The sequence below is a fragment of the Eubalaena glacialis genome, chromosome 12, assembly GCF_028564815.1.
Source record: "Eubalaena glacialis isolate mEubGla1 chromosome 12, mEubGla1.1.hap2.+ XY, whole genome shotgun sequence".
NCBI lineage: Eukaryota > Metazoa > Chordata > Mammalia > Artiodactyla > Balaenidae > Eubalaena > Eubalaena glacialis.
Genome location: NC_083727.1, coordinates 22580398 through 22597972, shown reverse-complemented (window position 1 = coordinate 22597972; position 17575 = coordinate 22580398). Strand labels below are relative to the sequence as shown.

General features: G+C 37.0%; 1 protein-coding gene across 7 annotated transcripts in view; it reads left to right on the top strand.

The window, feature by feature from the left end:
• Positions 1 to 17196, top strand: part of ADGRG6 (adhesion G protein-coupled receptor G6) — a 135636-nt gene extending 118440 nt beyond the window's left edge. For 5 of the 7 annotated variants that reach the window (XM_061207706.1, XM_061207705.1, XM_061207710.1 and 2 more), the window contains 3 exons: positions 7879 to 7980; positions 8614 to 8766; positions 14372 to 17196. In XM_061207706.1, coding sequence (XP_061063689.1) covers positions 7879 to 7980; positions 8614 to 8766; positions 14372 to 14550 — 434 coding nt within the window. In that variant the 3' untranslated portion in view covers positions 14551 to 17196. Of the gene's footprint in view, positions 1 to 7878; positions 7981 to 8613; positions 8767 to 11944; positions 11991 to 14371 lie in introns of all 7 variants that reach the window. The other 2 variants (XM_061207708.1, XM_061207707.1) reach the window with 1 other exon arrangement.
• Positions 17197 to 17575: the final 379 nt, after the last annotated feature.

Below are 17575 nucleotides of genomic sequence, written 5' to 3'. Positions count from 1 at the left end.
AGCAACAGAAATAACTTATATTTGCATAGTGCATTGTGGTTTACAAAGCCTTTCACATAACATCTGTGATCTGATATAATTCTTGTAGCAAATCTGAAAAGTAGGTACCCAAGGAAAAGGGTATTCGCTCCATTTTACAGATGAAGAAACAGGCTTAGAAGAGTTAATGACTTGCCTAAGATCAGTGTAATCCTAAGATCAGTGATTTATAACATAGCATATATGAAAATAGAAAAGCACATTATTAGGTGACAAAGCATGAGCAAAAAAAATAAAAACAAATTACTGCCCTTTCAATTTTTTATTTCAAAGTTTCTAGGAAGTGAGTCTCTATGTCCTTTTAAAAAAAACTGTTAGTAGGGCTTCCCTGGTGGCGCAGTGGTTGAGAATCTGCCTGCCAATGCCGGGGACACGGGTTTGAGCCCTGGTCTGGGAAGATCCCACATGCCGCGGAGCGACTAGGCCCGTGAGCCACAACTACTGAGCCTGCGCGTCTGGAGCCTGTGCTCCGCAACAAGAGAGGCCGCAATAGTGAGAGGCCCGCGCACCGTGATGAAGAGTGGCCCCCACTTGCCACAACTAGAGAAAGCCCTCGCAAAAAAAAAAAAAAAAAAAAAAAAAAAAAACTGTTAGTAAATGTACATTTAATGAATAAATGGAAATTTACTCTTACCCTTATTCAGCAAAAACCATTTATAGAAATATATTTATCATTATTATTTTAATCCTATTGGTAAACTAAGAAAATTAAATAAAATTATGGGTTAGGAGCCTCCTGACAGTTAAGCTGGGCCATAATCACATGTATAACACACACGGTGAATCGGCGCCAAGGTAAAGAGATGAACCACCTTTAAACCCGTTAGCATCTGAAACAGCATCATGTTGGCCGAGACATTACACACGCAAGGAAATAAAGTACTCATCTTTTGGCAGAGCATTTTGTGCCACAGAGAAATAATTTTCTAAAGGGCACCTTGTCGAATGAAAGGAGGATTCAAGAGGTTCCCAAAGAGAGTCATAAACTCTAGAGATTCCCCAGCCCAGCAGCCAGCTGGCTACGTCTGTGTGACAACAAAACAGATGAGCTGCTGGAAGATTTGGACTTAGGCTTGCCAGGAAGCTCAGAAGTTATCTAGGTCGTTTTTGTCAAAGATCAGTTATCGAGACCATGTATCCTTTTTTGCCCAAGCACCTGGTTTGATTAATTCTTGATTGATTCCATCTCACAGTCTTGAAGTTATCTATATCTGCAGTCTTCCCCTTCATTGTGTTTCTGGATCTTTATTATCCAGGGTAAGAAAAATCAACTTAGGTCCTTTGTCAGAATGTACTGATGATGAGCCTTGCTGAAAGTGTCAATGGCCCTTAGCTGGTAAAGAACTCATTAGGAAATGAGCACCTAAGGCGTTTGTTTTGTTTTGTTTTCCTTCGCCAGACTTCTTGAAAGTGATTTTTTAGACCAGTAAAAGGATGACAATACATGTTTCCCTGAATTTTACAGTATGGCATTTATTTTCAAATCCAAGGGAAGCTGTTCCTGGGCAGTTTTTTTAAAAACTTTTGATAATGAGGCTAGAGATCTGAGAACATCCTTTTGGCTACTTACTTTACATTTGCTGCACATATTTTTGCCAAAACTCAACCAAAGAGAATGAATTCTATGTGGGAGCCAAGTTCCTAGCCAAAATATTGATGCTAAGGATATCTTTTTTTTCCTAAATAAATAGTTAAATAGCTCTTTTAAAGGCCAAGATTAAACACAAGCCCCTACAGTCTGGATATAAAGCCAATACTTTAGAAGGAAGCTTTTTTTTTTTTTTTTTTTTTTTTAAACCTGCTACTTGATGAGATTTCTCAGAGTGTTTCTCACTCCACATTTAGAGGTTTAGAGCACCCTCTTGGGTGTCGCTTCTCCTTGTTTTCTGAGCCAGCCTTGGCCCCTGGTGTGCTTCTCTAGGAGGGCTTGGCGAGGTGGAATTCATTATGTTTTCCTTCCTACCAGGACTCAGAGACAGGCCCTCTTTCCCACATGCCTGTAACGCCCTTCCTCCATCACAATGGAAAAGGTCATTTATTTTAATTGAGAAAATTGCAAGATTTGCTGAGAATTAAGATATCTTGAATTCATATATTGGTCTAAGTTATTTTTAAAAGTGAGCAGAAACCTCTGGTTAGTGAAAGATGGAGGTAAAAGGAAGGCAAGGGACGAGCAGGTAGAGAACTGGTTAGGATCTGTTCATTTAAAGAAAGTTTAACTTTTTTTTCTTGTTTTAGCATAAAATCTGGGTTTGTATGGTAAGATAAAGAATCAAAGCAGTTATCAAGCTGAAGAAACTATTGCTAAGGAACTGGCTTAGATTCATCAGAGTGGTCATTTTCTGGGCTAAAATTCACCCCAAAAGGGCCATCATGAAACTAGCACAGGCCTGTCAAGATGAAGCAGTGACTTTGCCTCTGATTTCTATCTTTTCAGTCATTTTAGCGTCCAGCTTTTATGGGCAATGTTCCCTACTCCTTGGTCAGTTAAATAAAGCTGTAAGGCACTATGAGGAGTAAAAACCAATTATTCTGGTCCCTGGTCACAGCTTAAAGCCCTTTCCAGAAAACTAGAAGAGCATATTTTTCCAGGTGGTATGAAGAGCCTCTGTGAGGTGCGTGGGTTTATATAAAGATTCTCAAAGGGGAAACATTTGATTGAAATGAGCATTGAAAGAGAGCAGAGGTGGGGATTAGAATCAAACAGATTCCCTTGGATGCCAATGTAAAACTCTATAAAGTTTTGTGATTTTAAGTGCTGCTTCTGGCACCAAAATCTGTTAAGTAGATGGAAAAAAAAAAAAAAAACCCTCAAGACTGAAGAGGGACTAGCCCTCTGTTTTTTCACTTTGGCCTCCAAGTGCCCTTGGCTCTCCTGCTGCATTTTCTACGCCTCCCTCTTGCAGTGTTCAGAATTTCTTTCCATACTGCATGTGTGCTCTTCCAGATGTGGATACCTTCCACATTTCCCACAGCTGAACTCTAAGCGGGATATTTTGTCCTAAAATAATCTTGGGATAATATTTATTGCCAGACTGATTTAAATTCATGTGAAAAGAGCTAGTTACTACAAATAGTAAAATAACCTATTATAAGAATCCTATTCTAATTTAAAATGGAAACATATCTCACGGCTGAAGAATCTGCATAATACCTTGGAATTTTAAAATATATTTATTCCAGAGAGTTCTAACTTCTCACGCCTATTATCTGCTTTTTTTTTTTTTAATTTATTTATTTATGGCTGTGTTGGGTCTTCGTTTCTGTGCGAGGGCTTTCTCCAGTTGCGGCGAGCGGGGGCCACTCTTCATCGCGGTGCGCGGGCCTCTCACTATTGCGGCCTCTCTTGTTGCGGAGCACAGGCTCCAGACGCGCAGGCTCAGTAATTGTGGCTCACGGGCCTAGCTGCTCCGCGGCATGTGGGATCTTCCCAGACCAGGGCTCAAACCCGTGTCCCCTGCATTGGCAGGCAGATTCTCAACCACAATTATCTGCTTTTGTCCCATAGCATCACAATTCATAGTGGGAGACAGAGCATGTAAATGACTTCGATCAAATAATTTTAGAGGAGATGTATCAGATTTTAAATCTAATTTATATACGTGTCTCTTAAACTTAGTGGATGCCTGTATATTTACAGGTTGCTTAAAAGTAGGCAGTGTCATCTAATGCTATGTAATTATGATACAGAGAAGCACTGCACAATCTAAAAAATTGTTTTATTAAGTCAGTTTTTCTTAGCTTTAATCTGCTCCCATGTGACAGTGGTCAACATCAGAGCCTCAAAATAATTCACATCTTAATATCCCAGCAAGGCCAAAGGAACAAATCCAAGAACTAGGTCTCTTCCAGTGTCCTCAAAACACCAGACATATGCTCGGAAGTTTTTCCTCCAGTATATATGACATTTATAAAAACTTCTGAGTGTTAAGGGAAACAACATCTAGAAAATTTCAACTTCTGCCTCAACTAAAAGAAAATCATTTGCTCAGTGTGGGACCTGAGAGTGAGTAATGCCAGGATTAATGCCTGAGAACCAAAGTCCTTAATTGGAGTTTATAATCTTTTACAGCTCTGATACGTGAGTTTGTTAAACAATTGCTTAAGAAACGCATGGTTAGCTATATTTTCAGCTGTAGGACAAAAATACCTCCAACAACAAATTCTGCAAATTCTGCCCCAGTTCACAAAGATAGAGTCAACCCAAGGCAAAGGATTCCTTCTCCAACCACAGACTCCTTCATCTGTAACCTATGATGACCTCACCTCAAGCTTCCATGCCTTATGCTCTCTTTACTCTGAAACTGCCACCACCTCTTAAAGACTTGAAAGATTCTCAAAGGGAAACCAATCCACATTTTTTATATTCTTTGGTTATTCGCACTACCCATGTTACAAAACATGTGTGCTTATTAAAGGGATTTTCTGTGTTAGCAAGCAGGTTAGGGACTTGGGGGTTTGTCGGTGAGAAGGCTTTGAAAGGCAATCAGATTTAGTCAGAGTGTGCAGATGAGGTCCGAACCCAGTGTCTATTCTGTACTCCCTGGGAAGGTAGATCCACCTGCAGGTCCTGATTCTGAGGGGTTTTGAGTGTGGAGCAAAGTCTTTCTCCCACTCTGAGACTTGTCATGTCCGAGCTCCAGGCCAGGCTGCAAGTCGATTTCTTGTCTCCAGCTCTCCCTCCCCAACCCAGCTTCCCTCCTTGTCCACAGCACAGGGGCTTTCAGGAGGGGTGTGTGTGGGTGTGTATGTTCTGAATGAATGAAACTTGATTCATATTTATTAGAGCTTTCTTTTAAAATTAGAACTCCCCTATCCTATCTGATATCATCTTAGACAAATAACTAGGTCACTAGGATATATTTTCTTCACTAATTATTTTATTACTAATAAAGTATTATTAGTAAGTAATATAATAATAAAATAAGTGTTTTACTTAATAAATATGTATAAAATGATATAGTAATAATAATAAATAAACTGGTACTATTACTGATTACTAATATTACTCAGGTCATTGAATGCCTGATTTATACTTCTCAGAGGTAAATGTGTTTGAATTTCTCAGGAATGTTTTAATAGGCTAGTTGTCTATTCGAAAGCAGTGACCAAAATTTAGTCAGTATTTTCATAATGGCATTCCTCTGTGAGTCAACATATGTAATGATTTTCAACCAGTAACTTCATTAGGAATTTATAGAGCACCTTCTAAGTAAGTGTCAGGTACTCAGTGATGACCGAACAAGCCAAACTCAGAGGAGGAGAATCAGCCACGGTCATTTCACTGCAGTCAGGGCCCAGCCTGTAGAAATCCAGCGCGCTCCTTTTTCTAATAATTCATAATAATGTAATTCATTCTGGAATAAAATTATGGGCCACTTTCAGCTAAGATATTGAAAAATAAAACATACAAACATAACCTTAGATCTATTTTGCAAATTTAGCTATACACATAAAAAAAAGAGTACTTTCAATACTTTCCCCCCACTTTTCCAGTTATATATGCTACAGTGTAATTTACATTTTTCTTGATGAATACTCCATACCCAAAAAGAACAGATAAGTCTTAATGTCCCCTAAAGGTACTATAATCATTTTTACTTTTATGCTGTTCCATGCTAGACCCTTTGCCCCTTGAACACAATGATCATCTACCTTGTTCCCCTCTGAACTTGCAGCTTCTAAATCAAAGTGCCTCCTGCTTAGCCGTGCTTAGTAGTCACCGAGTGGATTATCCTCTTGGAAACTTCCCTCACCTCCCTACCAAAAGGTTTCTTCAGGTTCAGTTTAAGCCCTTGCACCCTCCCTTATGTAGATATCCTGCTTAATATGGTGTGTCATTAAGGCAATACCTTGGCAACTAATTTGTGTACCTTTCAGAAACTTTTGCCTTAAATATATTTTCATTGTATTCCTGTGACTCCTTAATTTGTGTTCTGCTCACTCCTATTTTTTAAACTCCTACCCCTAAATACATTTAAGGCATTCAGATGTACATGTAAGTATTCAATTAACTCATGTAGAATAGATGAACGATTAATCATGGTTACTATTCATTCATTCAACAAACATTTATGGAGTTCCCGCTTAGTTCCTGGCATCATTCTGGGAATGGCTAGTACAGCATTGGATAGACAAACATCCCTGTGCTCTTGGAGCTTATTATTTACTAGCAAGAGACAGTTAAGCAAAGAAATAAATGAATAAATTAGGAATACAAGAATATCAGGTAATGATCCGTGCTACAGCGAAAATAGGTGTGTGCCAGGGTGTGATCTAAAACATAAAAAATAAAAATAAACAGTTGATGATGGCCTTTTTGAGGAGTTAACAATTGATCTTAAGCCTGAATGACAGGTAAGAACCTGTTAGGGAAAGCTTTGAAGGAAAAGCCTTCAAATTATTGGGCAGAAATGAGTTTGAATTGTTCGTTTGAGGGTAATGATGAAGAAGACTTCTATTTAGAATATCAGGGGTGTGAGATGCAACAAAATGGAGATACAGCCAAATGAAGATGTCCTGCAAGCAGTGTGGGTTGGAATCCTGGTGTTGGTGGTGGGGAGAGAAGGCAATGGGAGCACATATAAAAAGTAGTGTATGGTACTTATACAGCATGATTAGTACCTACTGGAACAGTGTAGCCATAGAAAAGATGGAAATCCAGGGCTGAGTCATGGACGTGTCAACCTTTAAAAGTAAAGCCGAGGGATCTGCTACAGATACCAGGAAGCAAATTAAAAAGACGCCTAGGAGAAAGTGGTACCAAGAATGTATTTCAAAAATGAGAGAATGGTCAATTGTGTTGAATACTGTTGAGAGATCTAGTAAAACAGGAATGAAAACTGAGTTAGCAATAGGGGAGTCCCTGTGACCTTCACAAGAGCAGTTGTAGTGGCCTTGTAGATGTGGATAGTAACCTATTTGGAGCAGGTTGAGAAGAAAAGAAATGAGAAAACGTAGAGACGGCGAAAGTTAACCATTTCAAGTTTTATTGAGAAAGGGAATGAAGACGTGGAAGCTGGAAGAACATTGGGCATCAAAGGAGAAATTTTTTGTTTGATTACTTAAAAGAGAGTTACTAGAATATGCTTGTAAGTAATGGGAATAACCCAAGTATGGAGGAATAGAGGGAGAAACTGAGGCAGCAAAGGGAGAGTAAAAAGGCAGAAGCAAATTCCTTGAAAAGTTAAAAAGGGTTGGCTTCCAAAGCACAAATGATACAATTAGTTTTTGATAGATGCAGGGAGTGACTAAATATGAAGACTACTTGACAATACAGAAATATTTCTGCATTAAAGTATTGAGAAACTAAAGCAGGCCAGGTGGAGCCACATGAATTTGCTGATTTGGGCCCATTTTTGACCTGTAAAAATACCGCTTTTCTATGGTGCAAACTTACAATAATATGCTTACATAAAATAGCTGAGAATATACAAGTTGAAGTAGATGATGAGCTCATGGATGTTTTCAGTTTTCTCTTTTTTTCTAAATTTTGTGAAATGTTTTCACATAATTTTAAAACAGATATAAGGGAAATATAAATGCCTCTTACATTGAATATTGCCTATTTCAGCTTAGTCTTTAGGTTAAGTCATAACGAATACCGAACAAAACAAAGACAGAATTAGATCCATGTAATTGTTCTAGTTTTATCTGAGCCTCCGTGTTCTTTTCTAAAGGATTAAAACATCTACTGCCTACCTAAAGATTCCTTAGGATCTGTTTCTTAGCGATTCGGATGTAAAAATATTTAAATTAAAATAAATCCATATGTTTTGTAAGATTTATCTTTAAAAATGTGTCCTTTGGCCTAATTGTTTATATTTTCTTTCGTTCCAGGCTTATTTATATTTATCTTCCACTGTGCTATGAAGGAGAATGTTCAGAAGCAGTGGAGACGGCATCTCTGCTGTGGTCGATTTCGATTAGCAGACAACTCAGGTAAAGGAGCATGTTGGTGATCGTTTTTCTTACATCGGAGAGTAGTTAGAAACCGTTGTCATTTTGATTTTCTGTGGTCTGAGCAACCCAGTCCCAGTGGTAGCAAGTTGTAAAGGCAGAGTATATAAAGATGCTTAGTTGGAGTCTTAGATTATTAGGACTGCAAGAGATCTGAGGACTCTAGGCCTGACCTTCCTATTTTGCAAAGGAGGAGCATGAATTCCAGACAGGTTAAGTGAGTTGCCCAAGGTTTCATGTCTAATTTAACAACTCATATATCCACTATACCAAACATACCTTTCCATATTTTTGAAGTCTTTAATTACATTATTAGGCAAAGATCTTTCTCAATATAAAAAATCCCTGAAGAAGAATATTACTTTTTTTTTAACCACCAGTGGTTACTTCTCACCCTTAAGATATTAAAGTATAATTTTAAACATAGGGTCAAAGTAAGAAACTTTTCTGTTTCTTCGGGTTGTTATTGTTGACATTTCAGTCTCTTGTGTGAGTCACTGCCAGGGTGTCAGAACGTCTAATGCTCTGGATCAGTTAAATAATGTGGTGATGATTCTTCAGGGCAGAGTATATTCCCCCTAAAGCAGACTCATGGAGAGATGTCATTTCTTTCAGACTGGAGTAAGACAGCTACCAATATCATCAAGAAAAGTTCTGATAATCTAGGAAAATCTTTGTCCTCAAGCTCCATTGGCTCTAACTCAACCTACCTTACATCCAAGTCTAAATACAGCTCTACCACCTACTTCAAAAGGAATAGCCCCACCGGTGAGTCATTCTGGCCATGGTAAAGATGCTCTCTGGGCCATCTTTGTGAATATTTTGTCTTTTTTAAAAATACTACAACCAAAATTGAATCTATATTGCCAGAATATCATTAACTCTGAATATTTTTGTAACTTCATTTGCTTTAAAACTTAATTTTCCTTAAAAGGTATCGTATCTTGTTTTAAAAAGTTATGTGTTTTTATTTAAAAAATACGGAAATTGAGTTGTAGATTATTTCAGCATAGTAGGAAAGTTACTTGGCAAGTTGGCATGGGAACAGAAAGAAATACCATCCAGTTTACATGTTACAGTTAAGACTTAAGTCCTTTGAAATATATACAAATATAAAATCATAATGTTGTACACCTAAAACTAATATAATGATATATGTCAATTATTCCTCAGTCAAAAAAGAAAAAAATACCTAAGTCCTTAACCATTGGAAGAGTTATTGGCAATTGCTCTTCAAATCACTGATTAAGTATGAAATAGGGAGCATCATACTTGGAAAATGATACAGGATGGTGAGAAACACCGGGTCTTTGTTCATCTACTGAATCTTCATGATATTTACAATGATCACACTTTCTGACACTGAGCATGTGTATGAACAATCCTGCAGACAGTGTGCAAATACAGGCAGGCCTTGGACATACTGTGAATTTGGTTTCAGACCACTATAATAAAGCGAGTATTGCAATAGAGTCACACAAAGTTTTTGGTTTCCCAGTGCCTATAAAAATTATGTTTACACTATACTACAGTCTATTAAGTGTACAATACAATTATGTCAAAAAATGTACACACCTTAATTTTAAAAAGTACTTTATTGCTAAAAAAAATGCTTATCCGTCATCTGACCACACAGGGTTGCCACAAAACTTCAATTTATAAAAACTATAATTTATAAAAAATATAAAGAAGATGTGGCACATATATACAATGTAATATTACTCAGCCATAAAAAAAAAAACGAAATTGAATTTTTTGTAGTGAGGTGGGTGGACTTAGAGTCTGTCATACGGAGAGATTAAGTCAGAAAGAGAAAAACGGATACCGTATGCTAACACATATATATGGAATCTAAAAAAAGAAAAAAAAGATTCTGATGAACCTAGGGGCAGGACAGGAATAAAGACGCAGACATAGAGAATGGACTTAAGGACACGGGGAGGGGGAAGGGTAAGCTGGGACGAAGTGAGAGAGTAACACTGACATATATACACTACCAAATGTAAAATAGCTAGCTAGTGGGAAGCAGCTGCATACACAGGGAGATCAGCTCGGTGCTCTGTGACCGCCTAGAGGGGTGGGATAGGGAGGGCAGGAGGGAGACGCAAGAGGGAGGGGATATAGGGATATATGTATACCTATAGTGGATTCACTTTGTTATACAGCAGAAACTAACACAACATTGTAAAGCAATTATACTCCAACACAGATGTTTAAAAAAATACTTTATGAAAGAAGGAAGCAAAAATAAAAACTAAAAACTGTAATCTCTATGAAGGACAACAAAGTGAAGTGAAATAAAATGACATATGCCTGTGAAGACTATTTTGCAGTCCTTGATAGCCAGTGAGCAGTGTGAAAAGGTGTAATCCTTTAATAATTTCAATTGAAAACAGCAGAAATGCTACTTTTAAATACTAATTAAACCTCAAGCAATCAGCTCTCAACACTCAGCATCCAGCACTTTCCTAATTAAAGATGCTTCTAAAAGGATAATGGAAATAACTTTTAAATTTTGTATTTGTTTAGCTAATTAATGTAGGCAAAGGCGAATGGCACCAAAAGATTCATATTTGGCTTTTTTCAAGTAGGGAGTGATTTGTGTATGTGTCTATAAATGTTCACATTGCAAACACTTGAATTTCAAATGACCCGTATGTACATTTGAATCCTTCCACATGTCCTTGCTTGCACCACTAGGGTCCCCACTGCCTGGGATTCAAGATAGCACTGTGGGAAAAAAGTATGAATGTTTACTGAGTTTTTTAATTCCAAGGTTAATTAAAGAAAGATCTGAAAACTTGGAGCAGCTTAGTACAGCAGTTTTTAAAGTTTCTTGGAGTCAGGGACATTTTGGAGAATTGAATAAAAGCTATGGACTCTCTTCCAGCCTTTGAGTGCAGCCTTTGAGTCCTGCACACAAACAGTTTTGCCTAAAATTAAGAGGTCTGTGCACTCCTGCTCGAAACACCTGTGTAAGAAAATTAATAACAGGTATATAGCCTGAGATAGATAATTCTACCTAATTGGTAGTTCCCTGGCACAAAACATCTTATACAGTTGACTCTTGAACAACACAGGTTTGAGCTGTACAGGTCCACTTAAACACAGATTTTTTTCAGTAGTAAAAACAACAAATAGTAGTACATGATCCGCAGTTGGCTGAATACGTGGATACAGAACTGCAGCTACAGAGGAACCTCAGACACAGAGGGTCAACTGTAAATTATACTCAGATTTTCAACTGTGCAGGAGGGTCAGTGCCTCTAACCCTTGCCATTGTTCAAGGCTCAACTGTACTTATAATGAGTGAATTTTTTACTTTATTTAATCAGCCTTAAAATCAGATACTCATTTTCTTTCCCCTTCTAAAATGCAAATTCTTAATGCATTGTAAGTCAGTTGTGAATGAATAGGAATTAGACCAATTGAATTGTTTTCCTCTTAACACAGCTAATAGTTGGCTTAAAGAACCACTTTTAAAAGACGAAAGAAGATAACAAAGTACATAATTTGGAACAGAGGACATTTTGGAAGTATTAAAATATTTGGAAATAGTAAGCATCATGGGGAAAACTGACTAGAAGATAAAATGAATTGCAGAAATGGGGGTACCTAAGGAAAACTTAACTATTTCAAAATCTTGTGTTTTTTTTTTTTTAAGAATTCATTAATGTTTTTCTGTTTCTTTTAAAATCCTTGTGGTTAAATGGGTTTTTGTCAACAAGTATAAGGATGTAGTCAGCTGTATGACATTACTTCCATGGTATAATAAATTCTAGTTTCCAATCAGCTGACATACAAACGGTCTTCTGCGACCTAGCCAGTTCTCAGTGAAACTGCTGATGTACTTGGGTCACTCAGGGTATGCAAAAAGTCACTGCATAGCATCATGGATATCTAGATGGTTTATTTCTTGGCATTGATTCATATGTTTATGGTGTAGATAATGTCTTCTAAGAGCATTCCTTCAACAAAAGTGGATCATTCAGGTAAACTTTTATTACTTCTTTGAATGCATGAATTTTTTGCAAGGTAATAAGAGAATATTTGCATGGATTAAACTAAGACTCTTGCCGCACCAGCAAAATTGCTTGTTCTTTACAATACTTCTCAGCTAGCACAAGGAAATTCCTGCATTGAGCTGGAATTTCTGAAATTTCAAATGGTCATGTGCTGTGCTGGCTCTTCTCTGCATGGGGGTGTCTGCAAGCCGCTCCTTCTAGGAAATGTACCATGCTCTGGAGTTAGTGGGTCACATTATCAGGTAAAATAATGAAAAAAAAAAAAAAGGCAGTTCTTGAGAGGTTTGTTATAGAAAAGAGTGAAATTCTTTACTTTTTCGCTGCTCTTATGAATTACTGGATATGTCACCGTACATTCACAGAAGTCAAAAAGAGAAATTGTCGATTCCAAGCCTGCTTTTTGAGGACTTTTGTCTGCTTGAAATTTAAGCATAGGTCAAATAATAGTTCATTTCCCTAGCCCCTGGTTTTCAAACTTGCAGCCATAATCAAAATCTATATTATCCACAATATAATAGCTACCCAGAGGACTGGGAATAGCATATATATTGAAATACAAACCTTGCTCAGAATTTTACCTTCTTAGACTGTGAAGACCCAGAAAATTGGGTCACGTATTTGGAATGGAGCTAGTCAAAATCTCTAAAAAGTATGTGACCCTGGAAGTTGTCAGTGAAGCAGAATGATTGTATCCTTGAAGTTTCTTTGAGGATGTGTGGCTTTCTAAAAACATCAAGTACAAATTGTTCATTATTGAGATTTAACTCAGTAGAAAAATTCCCAACAGAAAACCAATGGCTAGTGAACGTATGAACTAAAGGAAAGCACAGAATCAATCAGCTTGCTGAGAGCCGAATGGGGAGGGGCCCTTATAAAATGACTCCCTGAGCTTTTTTCTCACCAATCCTGGGACATAATCATTCCACCATGCTTCGATCTGCCCGCTCTTCCCAAAGGCCATCTGTTCTCTCTTGCTTCCTTTAGTGGGATGGACACTCCATTTTCTATTTTAGCCTTCATTTTATTTAGTGTCTGCTCCAACACCAAGACCACAGTTGAACAACTTGAGCCGTTTCCAAAGACAACAGATAAAATGATGATGGCTTTTACCAATTATTGAGGATTTTTAATGTTATGTCACTTACTGGGTCAAACTTACTCAAAATATAAAACACCTAGAGTGAACATTCCAATTTTTCAGCCATGATTCCTAGAAGCAGGTTTTCATGATAGAGTTTTTGCCTCTTCCACAGTGAATAGAAGAGATACAACTGTAGGGAACTGAGTACTTTGTAGAAGGTCATTTGCTCTTTCATTGATGTGAAATCTCTGTAGTTAATTTTAAGACAGCATTTTTCTCCAAAATGTGGAAAGCAGATGCCTACAAGATACATGAAGACAGCCATATGTATTTGTAGATAATAGTGCTTAGCTGAGTTTCAGGGCACTAGCTGTACCACTTTTAGAAAGCTTTGGGTCTAGGAAAATAATGTTTAAATATGTGATATTGGGAAATTCAGAACAGAAATATATTTAGCAGTCCTTTATTGCTATCAATTGCTCTGATATTAGTGCTGCCAGCAATAACATCATTCTGAGACTGTAGCATAGTTAAAGAAAATATATACTTAAAATATTTCTGATAAAGATAATTTTGATTTTTATAATTTAAAAATAATAAAAGATACCTTTCTTCTATATTGCAATCATTTCACAAGTTTTTTTCCATGAGAAAATGTGTTCAAAATAGCCTTTATGGTTTTTTATTCACTTGTCTTTTCCAAAATTCTTTAAATTATATTTTATTAAAAATAGTATTATGAAAAGTGTCAAACATATGAAAAATAGAGAGGATAATATAATGAATCTCCTTGTTCATATCAACTCGTAGCCACCTACCCATTTTCCCCTCCCTGTATTACTTTGAAAACATATCATAGACATCTTATCATTTCTTCCACAGATATTTTCAGCAGCTTTTACTTCATTTGTTATATAATCCGTTACTACCTTGTTTGATTGATTTGCCACATATATTTTTGCAGCAATTTTCTGATTATTCTATTCACTGGCTCTTTGAAAAATACCACTTACAAGAATATTTCTTAAAACAACTCCCAACACAAATTACTAGAAGGCACGTTAACATTCTTTCATATGCAAGGATGCACTTTGAAGACGAAAAACATGAAATTTTAGTGCTGCCTATTACCTAAACTAAGAAAGAACTAGAGCTTCATTTCCTTTGTGATCTTCTTTAATGTGCAAAATAGAGCATCCAGAACGGTAGCCCTTAGGCATGTCACCAGCTCATCTTGCAGCCTAATTTCTTGTATCATTTCTTGCAGACAATGCTTCCATGGACAAGTCCTCATCAAAACTGACCCATGCTGATGGAGAACAAACATCAATCATCCCTGTCCATCAGGTCATTGATAAGGTCAAGGGTTATTGCAATGCTCATTCAGATAATTTCTATAAAAATATTATCATGTCAGACACCTTCAGCCACAGCACAAAGTTTTAATATCTTTAATAAAAGAAAGAGACATCAGTCTGCAGCAACGTGAAGATGTGCAAGCTGTGAAGACTCTGACTAGCAGATGTAAACGTGATATTACCTAGGTAACTGCATATATATGAAGAATGTGTTTTGTGAGGAAGGCTTTTGTGAAATTCAAAATCTGTCTTTTCAGTGTATTTCTTCCATGGGGGAGTTTCCACCATCACTAAACTTCAGTACTAAGAGGAGCATCACTCAGTAGCCACAGGGGATAGGATTTTTTAAATATATGATTGAATGGATCAATCAGAACTTGGGCTGTGGGGTGGAATATTAAAATTAGAGGGCAAGGGACAGACTGAGCTTGGGACAAGCCCTAGTTTAGAGCTCATTCACACCCCACATAATAATTAGATTTGGATACGGCCATTTGCTCCATCATCTTTCTCTGCAATCAAAAGCATACTAATATTTATGACTATCTTGGATGCCCACAAGTCCCATCTCAGTGCTGGTTTCTATGAATGCATTAGCATTTCCTCTTTTTAAATGAAATTTCAACCACAGATACAAAAGAATATTTAATGTCTGACTCAAAGTTTAGAAAGGAATATTTTCTTATTATCTCAGATGTTTAACCCTGAAGACCACAACATGCTTAAGAAAGAAAGAATTCCCAAAATGTTGACCTAGTTCATATGAGGCCATGTTATTTCACTTATCCTATTCAAGACAGAAGGCTTAAACATCATCATTAATTATAATTTAGTCCTATACATTTGAATCAAGTTTAGTGTTGATGTTGCCTTAGAGTGGAGCTCCCAGGAGCTGAAGAATGACCCTCTTACACCTCTGCTTTTGCTGCTCTAGTGTACATTGAGCTGCGGGCTCATGGGAGGAATGTGGATTTCCATTAGGCATGCTGTGTACAGTAGTCTCTCCCTTTCGGGAAAAACAACCATTGAGACTCTATGGTCTTGTCTTTGCTCCAGAGACTTTTTAAGACATTTCCATTTGCACAAATGAAAAGCCTCTTACTTCCTCTTTCCAGAGTTTTGTTCCAAAGAATATAAACCGAGACTTAGGTGGGTGACTTATCATAATCAAAATAATTTATAAATGTGTGGGTCTACACTTGCCAGTCTGCAAACTATTTGTACATAAGTCCTCTGATTATAAGAGCCAGAGGAGGTCTGGCAAGACAGATGGGGTGTTATTTATGGATTAGGTTTCTGCGTATAAGCCATGCATAATATTAAGCAGCTTAACCTAACTGTCAAACTATCCTGAGTAACATGCTTGCCAGTGAACGTGTAAGAGACCACATTTTAATTGTTCTTAAATGACGGACTCATATCCAGTTTCTTAGAAATCGGTCTCAGTACATGCTGTACCTTTACATTTGCTCTGGGTTATCTGAGACTTTTCAGGTTCTGGGAGGTGGCAGCCTAAGTGATGAGAAGATGAGACATTCTGGCAGAACCAAACTGCTTAAAGGCAGAAGCCAGACTAAGCACCTGGGGACCTTTATCTCTGTGCAGGAAGCAGGTAGCTCTCAGTCTGAGACACAGGAAAGCTTTTAGGCTATGCAGCAAACAAGGGGCCTGTCAGCTTTTGCTGATCTTCGATCATGAAGCTTTTGGCCAGACTTAAATGGATGATAATGTGCTAATGGGTTTTCATACTGTTCCATTTTGTAGCATCCTGGAACACTGATCTGGAAGACAGGAGCATTGCCCAGCTTGGCCTTCACAGGGGGGGGGTGTAGATAGTAGGAAAGGATAGTAAATCTAAGGTCACTAAGACCCTACAGTAGAGCCATGTCCTTTTCTCTAGGGATATATATTAACAGGCTGCTTATTTTGGCAGAGGTTACATCTAGATGAAAATTAACCTTAAATAGTCACTGAATCTTCATATACTTTCCCCCAAGCCTTAGAGATGGTAGAATTTAATTAGCTTTCGACTGTGAGATTTCTACCCAAAGTGCTTATTGAGTTAAAAGTAATTAAGAGATAGCTTTAAATATAGCTTTGATTTCTACTCGTATTCATCCAGATCTGGGAAAACTTTTTTTTTTTTCAAATTTGACAACAGTATCAGCTCCACTTTATAAATTTCCAGTAATCAGGTAAGGGAAAAAAAAATGGATAAACAGCTGAATAGAAACATTTGCAAGTGGACTTAAAAGACTGAGTCAAATTCTACCCTCAGTTCTGCACATGTAGAGCTCACCTTCATTTAGCCCCCCCTCAGAACAGAAATACAGGAATTTAGCTGTGGAGCCAAAATTTAGTTTAGCTTAACTTTGAGAATAATATCAATTTAGACTCTCTGGGGTATTTTGGGTTGTTTTTTATTTTCCTCTTTTTCCTTTTTTTTAACATTATGTTAGAGTCAGTCTAAGATCCTGAGATATTTTCCATTGTTGTCACGATGACTTGCATTGTAAAGCTTTTATTTGTTCAATGTTGGCGTAGACTCTTTTGTATATATTTATTTATTTGTGTTTATAAATGTGAGCTTGTCTTGTATCTTACATTTATATTGCCTGGCTTTGTTATTTTAATTAACTTTCTATCAGAGAGACTGTATATATTTTTTTCTAAATACTTTGTGAAATAGTTTTCTGTAGCAGTATCTCTGAATTTGATGAATAAAAAGTGACTGTGAGTGCAAATTAGAATTAGTAGTAAGAAGCTGCTATACCTGATTTGCCATTTTACTTAAATAGAAAATGTTTTTCAAATAAATACTTATGTTGTTTGTGATCCAAATTATTCAATTCCTTTATGAGTGAATGTTTTTATTTCTGACTCTTAAATAGGAAAAGATTATTTGACAACTGGAAAATAACCTGGCAGCAATTAAGCTAGTGACATGGGGTTACTTTGCCAAAACACTAAAAATGAATATTTTAGAAAGATTCAGTTCACTGGGGATTCATGCATTTTGAAGTTCTTAGATTTTCTTAAGATGACTGATGCAAAGCCAAGCTCTGTGGCAAATTAAAAGTAATGTAGGTTTCCTTTTTGGGAAGTCTTCAGCA